General features: G+C 44.4%; 3 protein-coding genes across 6 annotated transcripts in view; 1 reads left to right on the top strand and 2 right to left on the bottom strand.

Moving 5' to 3' along the window:
• The window catches only part of asah2 (N-acylsphingosine amidohydrolase 2), an 8,574-nt gene extending 8,065 nt beyond the window's left edge, over positions 1–509 (top strand). The window contains exon 20 of the mRNA XM_047338439.1: positions 1–509. This exon is cut by the window's left edge and continues 403 nt beyond it. The gene's annotated coding sequence lies outside the window, so the exon portion shown is untranslated.
• The window catches only part of LOC118100878 (protein FAM13A), a 7,568-nt gene extending 10 nt beyond the window's left edge, over positions 1–7,558 (bottom strand). Inside the window, exons 1-12 of one of the 3 annotated variants that reach the window (XR_004694486.2) lie at positions 7,345–7,558; positions 6,118–6,243; positions 5,504–5,804; positions 4,051–4,192; positions 3,744–3,825; positions 3,521–3,584; positions 3,121–3,241; positions 2,845–2,928; positions 2,636–2,728; positions 2,337–2,548; positions 1,984–2,194; positions 1–1,881 (exon numbers count right to left, since the gene is read on the bottom strand). The exon at positions 1–1,881 is cut by the window's left edge and continues 10 nt beyond it. Coding sequence is in view for 2 of the 3 variants with exons in the window: in XM_035146397.2 (XP_035002288.2) it covers positions 1,758–1,881; positions 2,093–2,194; positions 2,337–2,548; positions 2,636–2,728; positions 2,845–2,928; positions 3,121–3,241; positions 3,521–3,584; positions 3,744–3,825; positions 4,051–4,192; positions 5,504–5,804; positions 6,118–6,243; positions 7,345–7,558 (1,665 nt within the window). In the remaining variant the exon portion in view is untranslated. The remainder of the gene's footprint in view (positions 1,882–1,983; positions 2,195–2,336; positions 2,549–2,635; positions 2,729–2,844; positions 2,929–3,120; positions 3,242–3,520; positions 3,585–3,743; positions 3,826–4,050; positions 4,193–5,503; positions 5,805–6,117; positions 6,244–7,344) is intronic. The other 2 variants (XM_035146397.2, XM_035146399.2) reach the window with 2 other exon arrangements.
• Positions 7,559–8,551: 993 nt separating this feature from the next.
• LOC118100879 (cGMP-dependent protein kinase 1) lies at positions 8,552–14,921 on the bottom strand. 2 transcript variants are annotated; one of them, XM_035146400.2, is made up of 10 exons: positions 14,013–14,917; positions 13,809–13,905; positions 12,455–12,594; positions 11,922–12,011; positions 11,422–11,563; positions 11,091–11,254; positions 10,887–11,009; positions 10,735–10,797; positions 10,578–10,644; positions 8,552–10,325 (listed from the first exon to the last, which is right to left on the bottom strand). In XM_035146400.2, the coding sequence occupies exons 1-10, from the start codon at positions 14,153–14,155 to the stop codon at positions 10,227–10,229; spliced, it is 1,128 nt and encodes a 375-aa protein (XP_035002291.1). In that variant the 5' UTR covers positions 14,156–14,917; the 3' UTR covers positions 8,552–10,226. The 2 variants fall into 2 exon arrangements, 1 of the variants encoding a protein (XP_035002291.1); XR_004694487.2 differs by having other exon boundaries at positions 10,251–10,325; positions 10,731–10,797; positions 14,013–14,921.
• Positions 14,922–16,064: the final 1,143 nt, after the last annotated feature.

The raw sequence follows: 16,064 nt of genomic DNA, 5'->3' as shown, positions 1-16,064 counted from the left end.
AAATATTTATTGTGATTTGTATAGAAATATATCAAGCAAACCAGAGTTCCACAACACAGGGAGGATTTTATCATCACAGCACGAGTCCATGTTCGACCCCGTGACCTCTACACGGACGTGCACAGTGGAGCCATCAGGAGACGTTTGACCACTGTCAGAGCTCCTGGTGAAATCACATCTCTATAGAACTAAGGTGAATGTTCATGTTATATTGAAGTTAGTTCGAGAAATGGATCCAACACGATTTGAAACAGCTTTTGTTTTTTCAGCTCATTTCACTTTCATTCTTTATCCACTGGGGAGTTTGTAATTGAATTTCGGTGTTTGAGCCCTTTTCTCCAAACTTCAGTCGAGATTCTTCACAGGATTATTTACCTGCAGCTTTTCTCTGATAATGTTAATGCAAATATCTCAAAATGATTGGAATCAATGTGAAACACAACAATGATCTGTAAACAGAAACTGAATACTAACACAAAATAAAAAATAAATTCTCTTTTAAACATAAAGTGCTTTGATATATTTTCTTCACATATAGTTTATGGACAATAATTTGTAAATTGCATCTTCATCCTCAAACGTTTCCAGTGGAGATTTCACTGAGACCCTGAACATCAGCAGCTGTTCCAGATGTGAACTGGGACGTTGTTTAGTTTGTCACGTTTACATTTCTGAAACCAGAGCAGTAAAATCAGGGCCCAGCTCTCAATGAGATTAACACTTGATTTGGAGCCTTTGAACATCAAAGAATTTCCTCAGTTAAGTTATTAGGGAGATGTAGATTTACAAATGTAATTAAAGTATGAGTCGAACTGACTTCGTGACCTCATGAGATTTTAGATCAAATAACTTTATAGTCTGAATTTACTCGTCACAAAATTACACATCTCCATGGAAACTAAGAAAACGTGTGAAATGGTCAAAAGCTCCAGAAAAACCATTAAGTGAACAGGATGTTTTCTCAACTCTCAGACGGTTCAGTGTCTCGACGCCGCATCGTTTCTTCTTCTTTGTTCGGTTAATTGCCGGATGGCAACCAACGTCAAGGTACATTACCGCCACCTACTGCTGTATTTCTCTTTCCACTACTTAATAAAGTGCTTTCTTCTTCTTGTACTTCTTCTTTGTTTGGTTTATTGGCAGGTGGCAACCAACATCAAGGTGCTTTGCCACCATCTACCGTGTTCTTCTTCTACTTCTCTGCTCGGCCCAGCGACCACGAGCTCGATCCCTCCAACAACCTCCTGTCCCCTGCTGCTGTTGGTTTAGCCACCTCACTACTTGGCGGTTCAGTTTATTACCGCCATCACTGCAATCAGCCCGACCATCTTCTTCTTCTTGGTTCAGTCCTTCTTCTACCTTCCTAATGAAGTATTCTCCTTAAAGTGCTTTCAGTCTGACACACTCATTTAGTCTCGTATAAAAATGTTTGGTCCTTTAAATCAAAGGCGAAAATCACATGGAAAAGAAATTTCAGTTACTGAATGGAATAAAGGCAGTTTCACAATAATTCATGTGAACAGATACTGTAGGATGCTGGTTTACACTGGTACAGACAACAGACGTCTGGTCTATAAAACTCTGCTTGAATATTTACACTTTTTCGAAATGCTCAGTCTGAAGAGGAGGCAGCGACAAGTCGGTTACTGGAGGAAGACGTACCAAAACTCCAGACATCCCAGAACGTTCAGCTGTCAAACACGTTATGATCTGATCGTAACGGCAGAGTTTTGATTGATGGCAGCATCCGTCATCTCTCACATGGGTTTGGTGACGTCCTGTTTGCTGAGCAGAACTTCCAGCAGCCGCAGTTTAGCTTTCAGCTGTTTGTACTCCTGGTATTCTTCTTTCATCGGGCTGCGATCCTCTTTCTGGCAGATTCTGTCAGGAAACACAACGTATGAACGTCATCATTCCAGAGGAAGAAAAACCACACAAGAAAAAGAAAGGATGTGAATATTTGTTGATTTCTGTGAGAGTAACCTCAAATAGTTTTCTTCAATATAATGTGTATTTCAACACAGAATAAAGGTTTTGTGCAGCCACGCTGGAGGTTTGACTTCCTGTTTAGTTCCTGAGGTTTGTCTCTCACCTCCCGGTCTGACGGTAAAACTGGTCCTCGAACACTCTCAGAGCTTTACGCCTCGTCTTCTTCTCGCCTCTCGTCTCCCGCAGACTCTGAAGCAGCTGAGACCTGCTTCAGACACGTGGAGGTTAATGAAGGAAAAGTGAAAAACCAAAGAAACAGTTTTCAGCTGAGTCGTGTCACAGTGACTCGGAGTTTCTGCACCATCATGTCGATGTTATTGACATGTTTAGTGGGACGGTTTCCAGACCTTGAGGCTTCGTGCAGGTTGGCCGTGGTGACAGCCGCTTGTTGACGGACGGCTTTCACTTCGTCTATCGGGGACACGAAAGCCGGGTCGCTGTCCCTGTCGCTGTCCTCCTCGCCGGCTGGAGGTCGGGCTGCTCTGAGAGGAGGTAGGACAGGACGTTCGACCACCGTCACTGAACTCATGGAGTCTTCGTCAGATCCGTCCTCTTCCTCCTGAGAGATAGAAAGAGTCACATGACAGAGATGACCAGTGTAATAATAGTGATCAAACAACAGGATGTGTGTGTGTGAGTTTCTCACGATGGTGGAGATGGGGCTGGCGCACAGTAAACGTTTGATCATCTGGTATCTGTCATACAGAGGCTTCACCAGGTTCTTCTCCTGTTTGGTTCCCTGAGATACAGGCACACTCAGTTACTGTGACAACACACAGTCACCATGACAACACACTGAATCAGCTGATCGTCACGGGTGATGTCACTGTGTGTGAACAGGAAGTGAAAACTCACTGGTCGACCATGAAGACTCTCAAAGTACAGAAGACATTTCTGCAGCGTGATCTTCTCCAACACCATCTGAGCCTGAGTCATCTCCTACACACACACACACACACACACACACACACACACACACACACACACACACACACACACACACACACACACACACACACACACACACACACACACACACACACACACAAACACACACACACACAGAACTTTCTTTGTCTGTTTTTGTTTGGCATCGTTGTGATGACATCACATGATGACATCACATCTCACCTTCATGTTGTCGGGGAGACCAAGATCTTGTCTCTTCTCTCGCAGACGTCTGAACAGAGACTCTACTGTTTCCTCCAGGGTTGGTTTGTGCTCTGTCGCCCCCTGCTGCCCGGAGCTGTACCTGCAGGACACGTTCACATTGACTGACTGTGTGAAGGCCAATCCATGCTTGTAGGTGTAGGTGCGCACGGGGCCGAGCGTTCATAGCTCTGTGTAGGTGTGTGTGTGTGTCACGCTGCATTACACCACTGAAACACTGGTGGTGGTAGAGTTTCTATGATGTGGAGTCGTCTCTGTTTACTTCAGAACATGGAGAGAGTTACTGAGAAGATCGTGTTGAAGAGGAATTACTTTTTATAAAGAGCTGCAACAAAGAACAGAGACAATCAGTGTGTGTTACCTGCAGATGTTCTCTGCACCGTCCTGCTCCTTCGACTCAAACACCGACTGTCTGAGTCTGAGCTCTGCAAACACAAACACACACACACACACACACACACACACACACACACACACACACACACACACACACACACACACACACACACACACACACACACACACACCTTAAAGTTTCTCTGATGGACTAAGACTTTGATGTTTCTGGTCGTTCAGGTTTTTACCTTTGAGCTGTTTCCGAGCTTTGGCCAGTTCGCTCATCACTCGGATCATCTCCTGGTTTGAATATTTATCGTTGTGTGACGGCTGAGACACAAAGAGACGAACACAACAGAAAATCATGAGCAAATCTCCATAGAGCAAAGACGGATGTGATTTAAATCCAGTCAGTCTAAAACGTGGAGGGAAAGAACAAGTTAGTTGAGTTCTGGCCTAACGTCATTCTTAGACTTTCTTCATTATACTTGTCTTTGGTCTGGAACTGGTCCTGGACCGGATTGTGAACTGGTTCCGGTTCCCTGCTGCGTTTACCTTGTAGTTCATCTCCTGCTCAAACTGATCCTCAAATTTGCGAACTTTCTTCTTCAGCGTCTGAATCTGTCTGGTGAGGAAGGGGATGGAGGGGGGACAGTCGTCCTCCAATGCCTCCGTCCTGTCCCCCCGACCTCGAGACCTGGACACAACCACACAGGTAATCACCCTAACAACATGTCAACAGGAAAGAAAACATCGTCAGATCAGTGCCTATTACAACAAGACTGCTTGATATACAATACGTCTCCTGAGATACTCGACCATTACTGACAAGAATCCATCAATTGACAGGATCCACATATTCTCACGAGATCCAGATAGTTTAACAGGATCCAAATACTCAGATCTGAATTGTAGATGAAGGACTAGGAGGCTGAAGGACTCAACCAGAACCAGATTTTCATTTGAGCGAAGCAGACTTTTCCCTTGTGGCATCACTGATGCTGGATTTAGACAAAGAGATGAGATCTTTCAATTTGTACAGTCTCATGTCCAAGCTCGAGAGTAAAAGACCAACAAGTATCAGGTCCAGACCAACAAGTATCAGGTCCAGACCAACAAGTATCAGGTCCAGACCAACAAGTATCAGGTCCAGACCAACAAGTATCAGGTCCAAACCAACAAGTATCAGGTCCAGACCAACAAGTATCAGGTCCAGACCAACAAGTATCAGGTCCAGACCAACAAGTATCAGGTCCAGACAAACCTGACCCATGATTCTAGTCTCAATTCAAAACCAACAAGTCCCCTAAGTGCAGTCCAAAATTAAAATCCAGAAGTCTCAAGTGTTGTGCGACATTAAGACAATAAGGACCCACGCTGGACAAATGGTCCCAGGTCATGTTTTAAAGGTTCTCAAGGTGTATCCCAGACTGACCAGTGAGCAGACAGGTGAGTGACAGACAGACAGACAGACAGGTCAGTGAGACAGACGTGAGACAGACAGGTGACAGACAGACAGACAGGTGACAGACAGACAGGTGACAGATCAGTGTCACAGACAGACAGACAGACAGACAGACAGACAGACAGACAGACAGACAGACAGACAAGACAGACAGGTGACAGACAGGTGACTGACAGACAGACAGATCAGTGAGACAGACGTGAGACAGACAGGTGACAGACAGACAGACAGACAGGTGACAGACAGACAGACAGACAGACAGACAGACAGGTGACAGACAGACAGGTGACAGACAGATAAGTGAGACAGACAGGTGACAGACAGACAGACAGACAGGTGACAGACAGACAGACAGACAGACAGGTGACAGACAGATCAGTGAGACAGACAGGTGACAGACAGACAGACAGACAGACAGGTCAGTGAGACAGACAGGTGACAGACAGATCAGTAACACAGACAGACAGGTCAGACAGACAGACAGACAGACAGACAGACAGACAGACAGACAGACAGACAGACAGACAGACAGGTCCCACTCACAGTCTGTACTGCTGGCTGCAGGGCGGTGAAGGAGGCGTGTCGGGGTCGGAGTTGAACCTCAGGCTGTGGCTGAGGCATCTTGGGGAGGGGAGGGGGCTGGGCCCGCCTGCCAGCAGCTGGAGCAGAGCTCCGCCTTCTCCTCCCCCACCTCCTCCAACCCCCTCACATCTAGGGCTGCTCCTCTGGGGGGAGTAAGGGGAGTGGTGAGGACCGGGGGGCAGCGCTCCATCTGGAGGCAGGGGCTGCTGGCTGGGATGGAGTCTGGGGGACTGGGGGGTTCTGCCCAGGACCGTGAGCGGCTCTGTAAACACACAAGATACGGTTCCGTTCAAATTTCTGTTTGTTCGGCAAAATGAAATGTGCATGAAACAGATGTTTCCATCTGCTGAATCCAAGAACCACCTGATCCACCAGAACCACCTGAAGCACCAGAAGCACCTGAAGCACCAGAACCACCTGAAGCACCAGAACCACCAGAACCACCAGAAGCACCAGATCCACCAGAACCACCTGAAGCACACCTCAGATCTTTCCTAATGACCACGCACCTAAAAGACGTCTACAAAGAACACTCTCTAGAACTTCCTTTCAGAACTTCTTTCTTCACCACAAACCATCTAAAGACCTTGACGACGACCTGAAGAACCTCTGAACCTCCTCGGCTGCCACGAATACACAGTGGTAGGTTTTCAGTGTAGTGAGGCCCCAGGACCCCTGGTGGTGATTTGAGTGGGTCTCTTCTGAAATTAAACAAATAACAAATCTGAAAAGTTGAGTAGGAAACAACTGTTTCATCAGCATGATGTTCAGAGTCAAACCTTCTGAAGCACCAGAAGAAACAATAAGACAATAAGACATGAACAAAAGATTCTCATCTACTAAGAAACCAGAAGAACACAAAGATCTTCGAGTCAGAACATCAACTAAATCAAATGTGATTATAAGTGATCAGAAAATGAGTCAATCAAACTTTAGCTAAACTTTAACAAAGAGCTTTCATCGATCTCCTCAGATCAAAACACAGACGCCGTCCGAGCAAAACTAAATGGTGAAGTTCGTATCCTTAATTGTTGAAATGAATTAATGATCATGATGAGTTGTCTCATTAAATGTGTCGTACACATAACGTCTGGACGTGTTCCCGAGGTGTCGGGGGGGCGTGAACGCTGCGTAATGCGTTATCATGAACTGCTTTAGCTAACAACGGCTAGCTGGCTAACGTAAACATTGTTCCCGTGCAGCTGGACACATCAGCTCGGGTTATTCAGGTGGACCTTGTTCTGTAATGGAACGAGACACTGACCATTCCCTAAGGTTTCGAATCCTGCACCCCCAGGGCCCTGTCTAACACCTGGACACACCTTTATACTGACCAATCACAACATCCTGGAGGTAGAGCAAGGTAGGTACAGACAGGAACAGACAGGTACAGACAGGTACAGACAGGAACAGACAGACAGGAACCAACAGGAACAGACAGACAGGAACCAACAGGAACAGACAGACAGACAGACAGGTACTACCAGACAGGAACAGACAGACAGACAGACAGGTACAGACGGGAACAAACAGACAGACAGACAGGTACAGACAGGTACAGACAGGAACAGACAGGTACAGACAGGAACAGACAGGAACAGACAGATAGATAGACAGACAGGTACAGACGGGAACAGACAGACAGGAACAGACAGACAGATAGACAGACAGGTACAGACAGATACAGACAGACAGGAACAGACAGACAGACAGGAACAGACAGGTACAGACAGACAGGAACAGACAGGACAGACAGGAACACACAGGTACAGACAGACAGACAGGTACAGACAGACCTGTACCTGGCAGGCTGCTGTCCTCTGGGGGGACACCGTGACACAGGACCAGGGTCTTCTCCTCCTTCCCTCGGAGCTCCGCGGGGCCACAGGGGCCCCTCTGCCCCTTGCCGCCCAGGGCAGGGGGGCTCTCCTCTGGGGACGGACCCAGCGAGGGCCCCCCCTCCACCTCCAGCGCCTGGAGCTTCAGCAGGGAACTCTGCAGGCAGAAACAGAACATGCCAGACACTCGGATCCAGAGATTAACCTGGTCCCAGGAGAAGGCTTCACTAAACGTCCAGGTCCTAGGATCTGCCAGGTGTTAGCCAGACCCCAAGCCCCGGCACGGATTCATTTAATGAGGCTTTAAATGGATACGTAAAGAGGATGAGTAGTTGTTCAGGAAGAAGACTGTCCCCACAGGCTGAGTCAGTCCGCTCCTATCCAGGAATTAGACTGGTACCATCCAGTAATACGAGCCATGATGCCACCCTGTCGTCCAGCTCTTCCAGGGATTAGTCAGTGACGCTCCACATGTGAACAGTTCAGCAATATAAACCTTTATCTCGCTGCACTCCAGTGACTAGCCGGTCCCCGTGGTTGTAATGATGATCCCAGTGTTGTCAGGAATTATCCAGGACCGGAGGGAGTGAGCTCAGCTGGAGCTTATGATGACGTTCACTGATGAAGAGGAAGAGGAAGATGATGCGTGCCTCTCTCTGATCGTGAGGTTTTTCCCGCAGCGGTGGGGGAGGGGCTTGTTGTTGACGTCATCCCATTCATAAAAAAGTGAGGTGTGTGTGCGTGTGTGTGTGTGTGTGTGTGTGCTCCTTCATCTCCATCAGACATTACAAACTGGTTCTTCTCATGTAGTGGATCCTGTTGCTGTGTTGCTGTGCTCAGTTCCAGTTGTCCTTGTGTCCTGGGAGAGGATCCTCATGTGACTCTGAGAACAGAGGAAGTTGCTCCTTGTTAACATCTGTGAGACAAACTGGGATTTATGAATATGAGACTAATAACCTGTGATGGCTGTTTAGTAGCTTCCTGTGGAATGTGTCAGTCAAAGCTACAGATTCAGTGAATCACGTTGAACAAACCAAACAAAATGTAATTGTTGGATTTTTAACGTGTATGAATATAACTGATGATGATAAAGTCTTCATGTTCTGTTACTGCAGCACAGAGATGATAAACTGACATTCACCTTCAAACTGTAAGAAAAATAGAAAAGCAGTTTTTATTCATAGCTTTTATTTTTATTTGAAAACAGATCCAAGTGATATTGCAAAAAGTATTTTTTTGTTTTGTTTTTAACAGTCAGGTCCATAAAGCTTTTTTGAACTGAGACAGTTTCCACAGCTACCATGGCAGGCATCGTATAAATAATGATATTAATAATAATCTACAACATAAAATACTCCAATATATACAAATATATCATAAACACTAAATATAATCGCAGAATAAATTTTTTATCCAAAATCCCGTGTTTCAAGTTGACCAGACTTGTTGGATGAAACCTCGTAATGACACGAGTTTATTTGACAAATGAGATAAAACGTGTTGATCTGTATTTGTTTTGTTCGCTGGGATCTCAGACCCAGAAACGAGGCCACGGTCCCTCACTGGCTTCCAGAGGAGTTTTGTGTGATTATGAATAGATATATTTCCTACGTCTTCTTATTACGTAGTCAACAGATGAGATACAAGTTTTTCAGACTTCAGAGATGTTGGGGGAAACATTCGACTGTCCAGTCTAAGCTAAGCTAGGCTAACTACCGTCTGACTCCAGCTGTGGAACCAACAAACATAAATTTGAGATTTTCCTTAAATGTTGACAGATTCTTTCTAAAGCCGGACATCGCCCGGTGCGTTGATGTTGCGTGTCTGACTCTACATCGCCCTCTGGAGGTAAAAACGGAACACGTGGTTATTTTCATGCAGAGCTCACACAAATCACATCACTGAGGGTTTCACAAAAATATCACAGCACGATCAGACTGCGAATAAAAAGGCTTCGTACCAACGTGAAACAACGAGCAGCTTTTACAAAAGGCCACAAAATATCCTCGTATGATTTTATACTTCTGTGGAAGCAGCACAAACTGATCACATCATCAGTCGTAGATAATCACGTCGACTTCAACTCTTCAAATGAAAGATTCTAATGAAGTTTTCTTTCTTTATTTGACAAACTGGTTCTTCTGTGTAACCTGTGTTGATTAACTGAGAAGTAATGCGGCTGAAAATTAGATGAATTAAAAAAACTGTTTAGTTATTTAAAAAAAAGAAAAGGCCAATGTTTGCTGGTTCCAACTTCTTCAGATGTTTAAGACTTTGTCTTTGTTGTACACGACAGTAAAGTGAATAGTTCTGTGTTTTCATATTGTTGTTTTGATGAATCATGATGTTTAAAGATTTTTAAAATCCCACAACTGAAATGAGAAGTGAAGGCATCATAGTGACCTTGAGCTCGTCCTTCAGTCTCAGTTCACTTTCCCTCCTTCGCCCCGACCGCTCAACTCCCGCTCCAAGGACAGGAAGTCGACCCTAAGAGGGGTCAAGGGTCAGCCAGTGATGAGAGGACACTTGACAGGAGCAGAGGTTTCCTGCTGGCTGCAGTGTCTGTGTTGCCCTCAAGGGGGAGCTGAAGGGAGTTTGGTCTTACTTGTTTTTAAACCATGTTAACTTCTGTTGCCAAAGTTATTTTGACCCACTTGTGAGAAACGATAGTGCTCAACTAATTTGGGGACACGATGTGCTGACAAAACATCGAGGGTTTGATTCCCAAAGGGTCCAGCCATGCTCAGACATCCCAGGTTCTTCAGGTGGAGACACGCAGTATAACGTGTTTTATTCAGTTTGGTGAGAAGTCGTCTTCTTTATCTTCATGGAGCTTCAGGTTTACTTTAAAAGTCATAGTCCCATCCAGTGTTGTCGTCTGGTGGCGGCTCGTCCGTGTCTTCAGGGAAACTGTCGAAGTGACTGGTGTCAGTTGGAGAAGAAACCTGGACAGAAGAACATCAGATGTTCTGCATCTTAAACTTCATTCTTAGCTTCAGCTTCATTATTGTTATGAGAAAACTGATGATAAAGGGATGATTGGAGTAAAAGATGCAACAAATGGACCCAGGCAGAATAAAACTGGGTTCACAGTTAGCGCCATGAAACACAAGGATGTAAACATATAAACAGTGAGTGCATCTTTTCTCCATTATTTATATCAGGCAAATTAAACATAGATTTCTTCTTCTACTCACGTCAGGTGTGATGGGCGGAGTCAGGGTTCCTTTCTTTAGACCCTCCCAGTTAAAACCTTCAAACCACCTGAAAACACAAACACAGCTTCACTATAGTTCACTATTACTGATGTTACTGTCTCCAAAGGTATGTGGACGTCTCTGTCAACTCACTCACTTGTGCTTCTGAATGTCTTTGACTCCGTTTTTCAGGTTTCCGAGTCTCTCTGACGGATTATCTCTGTCGACACAAGCAGCTGAAGTTCAAAGGTTTATTCTGGAGATTTATACAAGCTGAATTTACACACTCTGACACACAGCGCCCCCTACCTGCAGAGCTTCTTTATGAGGCTGGCGGCATTCTTGGTGACCTTCTTGGGGAACTCGATCATGTCGATGCCTCTCAGAATGATGTTGTATGTTTTCATTGGGTCTGGGCCTGAGAACGGGGGACTGGAGACACAATGGGACACTGTGAGATTGTGACATTACCAGAGCTACGATTTACTGACCCCTACAGGTGTGTGTCCTCACCTGCCGGTCAGCAGCTCGAACATCAGGATGCCCAGAGACCAGTAGTCCGCAGAGACGTCGTGACCTTTGTTGAGGATGATCTCTGGAGCCACGTACTCCGGCGTCCCGCAAAACGTCCACGTCTTTTTACAGAAACCGATCTTCTTGGCAAAACCAAAGTCGACCTGGAAATGACAGAGCAGATCAAAAACGCTAAAAAGTCATTTCTTACCTCTGGTCTGAGTTTTACTTTGCTTTGTAAAAAGAATGAAAAATAAAATCTGGAGGTTTCCCCTTGACTCTGTGGGTTAGTGTTAACCTCTCGTGTGTGTGTGTGTGTGTGTGTGTGTACCAGCTTGGCGTATCCTCGACTATCCAGGATGAGGTTCTCAGGCTTCAGGTCTCTGTATATGATCCCTTTGGCGTGCAGGTAGGCGAAGGCTTCGACGACACAGGCCGTGTAGAACCTGGTGGTCGAGTCTTCAAACGAGCCCCTGAGTGAAGAGGGACCAACATTATTAAAGTTTGTTAAAGATTTAATATCATTTAAGATTAAGTAACAATATTAAATTAAATGAATTAACATTATTCAAATTTTTTAAGATTATTTAAATTTATGGTCAAAATGTGAAGAAATTCTCAAAAGACAGATCTGAGATATCACGCTCAAGAGTTACTTTGACCTTTGACCTTTGAGTTCATATTTGTGCCAAATATGAAGAAATTCACTCAAGACGTTCATGAGATTTTTTGTTCACAAGAATGAGACGTACAGCCAACCTGAAAACATAACACCTCCGACCACTAGGTGTCGCTGGTACAATGAGTAACAGTGGAACAAAGTGAGACTACCTGTCTCTCAGGATGGTCCACAGCTCTCCTCCCAGACAAGCCTCCAGCAGCATGTACAGATATTTACTGTCTTTAAACGTCCGATACAACCTGAACACAACCCAGACATCATATATTATATTATATATATTCATATATTCAATTATATTATGTATTTAAGGTTAATTATGAAACTTCTGCCTTTTAGATGTTTTCAGGACCACGCTTAAAAATCTCATCAAAAAAATATAAACTTAATTTTCAGGAGTTTGTTTTCCTGTTCTGAAAAAGGTTGATTCAAAGGTTTTTATTTTGAAAGCCAAGAGTCTTTCTTTTATTTTGAAAACTACAGCAACACAAACATTAACGTCTAAAGTGAAGTGAAAATTACTTTTTAATATAAATATAATTTTAATTTCTAAAATAAACTTCAATTTATTTTTTATCTTAGAAGTCTTCATGACCATGGAACATTTGATCACATGACACCATCATCTGATGAAGACTACGGTGTGAAGACGTTGATAAAGATAACGATGAAGAAGAAGAGTGACCTGACGATGAAGTCGGAGTGAGCCTCCGTCATGATGTATTTCTCGGAGCGGATGTGTTCTTGTTGTCTCGTGTCCACGATGTGTCGTTTCTTCAGGATCTTCATGGCGAACGTCTTTGCTTCCTCGTTCTTCAGCTGCACCTGAAAAAAAACACACTTTACTCAATCATCTGATCAAACACGTCGACTCTGACTGGTCAGAATGAAACCTCTTTATAATACACAAAAATACACAAAAACTTCTATTTAAGGATCTGATGTAACTACATTTAACACATGAAACTTTATTTTGACTTTTGACATTATGGAGATGCATCATGTGACTGTGTCAGTTCAAATTATAAAACACACACACACACACACACTCACACACAAATGACACAATCCTCTATTTGTGGATGTTCTTCATGTTACGTTATATGAGCTCTAACTCTGACATGTCATAGGCCACACCCTTCTCATGTGTGTGTGACTGTGTGTGTACTGTATGTGTGTGAGTGTGTGTGTGTCTGTTCACTAGTGGCTGGAGGATTTTTTGAAATAAAGTATAAAATGTTTATACTCTCAATATCAATGTAATCTGATTACCTGAGTTCCATTACTGCCTGAGTAAAGTAACTGAGCAGCTGCTGTTGAGTCACGTTTTTATTTGTTAACGTCAGATTGTCGTGTTCGACCTGTCGATGTTTGACTGAAACCAGTTTTAACCACGTGACGAAGTGACTGATGGAAAAAGAGAAGTCGGTGTAATGTTCGGGGTCAGAGCGACAGTCTGGAGGTCAGAGGTCGTTTTTTTCCTTGGTGCCGAGTTTCACGCTGACCGAGCGACTAAAAATACTTCCAGGGGGATGATGGGAAACCCTGAGCGGGGATTCCTTCCTGTTTTTCGGCAAACCCTCCGCAGGGCTTCCCCTTCGACCTTCAACACTGTCAGACTCCGCCTCCTGCGGCACAGAACCCCGCCCCCACAGGGGCAGTGCACCACAGGCCACACCCTCCAGTCATGTATCCATCCACCGTCAAATAAATCAAATAACTACACACCGACGAGAACACACACACACACACACACACACACACACACACACACACACACACACACACACACACACACACACACACACACACACACACACACACACACACACACACACTGAACTGGTCTGAATATAAATCTGGCTTCAAAATGGTCCTAAAACCTATTTAAACTGGTTCCAGTTCATTTAAATCTGTTCACACTGAACTGAAACTGGTTTCAAATTAATGTGGAAATTATTTCAAATGAACGTTCAACTGGTTTCAAACTGAAACCACGACAACCAGGTGTGCTGTGGTTGAATCTGATGTCCTCGTACCAGCTCCACGCGTCCGAAGCCTCCGACTCCCAGCGTGTCGATGATGTTGAAGTCGTTCAGCTTCAGACTGGAGAAGAAGACATTCTCCGCCTCGTATCTGAAAATAAAAACACAGGAATGACTTCATGAGAAACAACGTTATGACGAGCAACTGAGCGAGAAGCGGTTCCGACTCGTCCAACGTGTTTACACTCGCGGTCGTACCTGCAGCATTTGACCACGCGGAAGAAGGGGAACTTCTTGGAGGTTTGGATGGAGAAGGAGGTGATGGAGGAGGTCGGAGGGGCAGGGAGGCTGGAGAGTCGCTCTCTCTGCCGCCTCACCAGGACGGGAAGCAACTCCCTCATGTCCAAACTTTAATCTGAGCGTTCAGGAGACGATCCGATGAACTTCGTGTCTTCTCTAAACTCGTCTAACGCTTCACCAAAGAACTTGTAGAAAAAAATTCTAAACATGAAACTTCTTCAGGAATGTAGTCTATTGTAAATATTGTAAAATCGTTTGAGTCGTTGATTTTTCAGGGAGACATCAATCACTTGCTTAAAGACAGCAGAAAAGTGCAAAGAAACATTTGGAGATTAAATCCAAACGAGTCCGATCCTCACGAGAAAGTTCGGCACAGCGTCCGAAGGAGAGCCGTCTCAAAGGAAGAGTTCCAGTTCACATGATGAGGGCGGTGCGCGGCTCTGCTCTGCTCGTACCAGCGGTGCAGTGAAGTTTCCAGATCCTCTTTGTGCATTAAGGTTAAAACCCGGCTGCAGGACGTCGTCAGAATCCAGAAGAGACGAAACCCAGACAGGGAGTCGCAGCTTGTTCCAGGACACAAACTTTTATTTTACCTCCGAAAACCAAATTCTATTTCTACACCAAAACTGAAACTACGACGAAGAAAGACTCGAAAACATTCGTCCTTTTTGCCAAAACTCAGTCCACGTCTGGTTGGAGCGAGTCCTGGTGTGAAGTCAACCTGAGAAGACGAGGACGCCGCTGGTATTTTTAGCACATGGAAACATTGCTGAGAGGTTCACACAGTAAACGCAGCTCTGCCATCAAATAGACTGAAAGACAGAAGGAGGACAAACTGTCCCCAGTTCACAACCAGACGTCTCAACTTCAGAGGTCAGCAGGACGTTCAGGACGTTCCCCTGGTTCCTCTGCATCTGTTCAACATCAACTGGACTCATGAGTTTGATCATCTGTTCAGTTTTAGATGAAATGTCTCCATTCCAAAGTATTTTTATTAATACAGATTTATTTATTATTTATGTCAAAACAAAGTGAGAGTCCTTCACAAACAAGACGGGAAGTTCTCAAAGATGTAAAGCTGAAGATTTGTAAACATTCATTCATCGTCTTCATAACATGAAGTAAAAAAACCTCCGGTTCTGTGTCCAGGTTCGAAGATGTTCTTGATCCCATGTTTACACAGCTGATTTACAAACAATAATATGTTAGATGTTGTGTTCACGACTTTAGAATCGAATATTATGCGTCTGTCGTCTAAACAAGTCAAAAAGGCTCACAAGGCAAAAGTGTGAATTCACTTTTATGAAAACGTTTTTGCTTTAATTTTGACATATTTATGCTTGTCGTGCATTTGTTTGTTTTTTGTTTATTTGTTGGTTGTTTTTTAACATAATTTGTACAAATAAATTTGTGTCTTTTAAAGTTTTGGGGTGAGCTAAACTTTTCTGTGGATCATCTTCACCTCCGGTGTCTGATGTTAAAAACAATCCTGTCACATGATCGTGATCTCAACCAGCAAACATCCGAAAACAGGGACAGGACTATTTCCTGGAATCAGACCTCAGCAGAAACAGTAGCCGCTGCCGTCGGTTGGCGAGAACGACTCATAAACAGCTAAATATAGTTTGTGATAGTGAGGAAGACATTGACTGGAGTGCAAATCTTCAGACCTTCACCCTGCCCAAGTGTCGCTGAGCAAACCACTCCCACATGAATGTTTTTTAATCTCAGTGTTGAGATTAAAAAACATTTTCTTTAAAAAAAACTGATATGATGAAAAAAGAAAAAAGTGTGTGTGTGTGTGTGTGTGTGTGTGTGTGTGTGTGTGTGTGTGTGTGTGTGTGTGTGTGTGTGATTTATACCATAAGAGGAGATGACTGGTTCAGCTTCACTCTGTCACATGACCTGTCACCTGATCCACGACAAGACAGCGACAGGAACACATCCGACTCTGTGTGTGTGTGGAGTACTGTAGTACTGTGGAGTACTGTGGAGTACTGCAGTACTGTA

The sequence above is a fragment of the Hippoglossus stenolepis genome, chromosome 21 (assembly GCF_022539355.2).
Source record: "Hippoglossus stenolepis isolate QCI-W04-F060 chromosome 21, HSTE1.2, whole genome shotgun sequence".
Taxonomy (NCBI): Eukaryota; Metazoa; Chordata; class Actinopteri; order Pleuronectiformes; family Pleuronectidae; genus Hippoglossus; species Hippoglossus stenolepis.
This window is presented reverse-complemented; position numbering and strand designations above follow the sequence as displayed.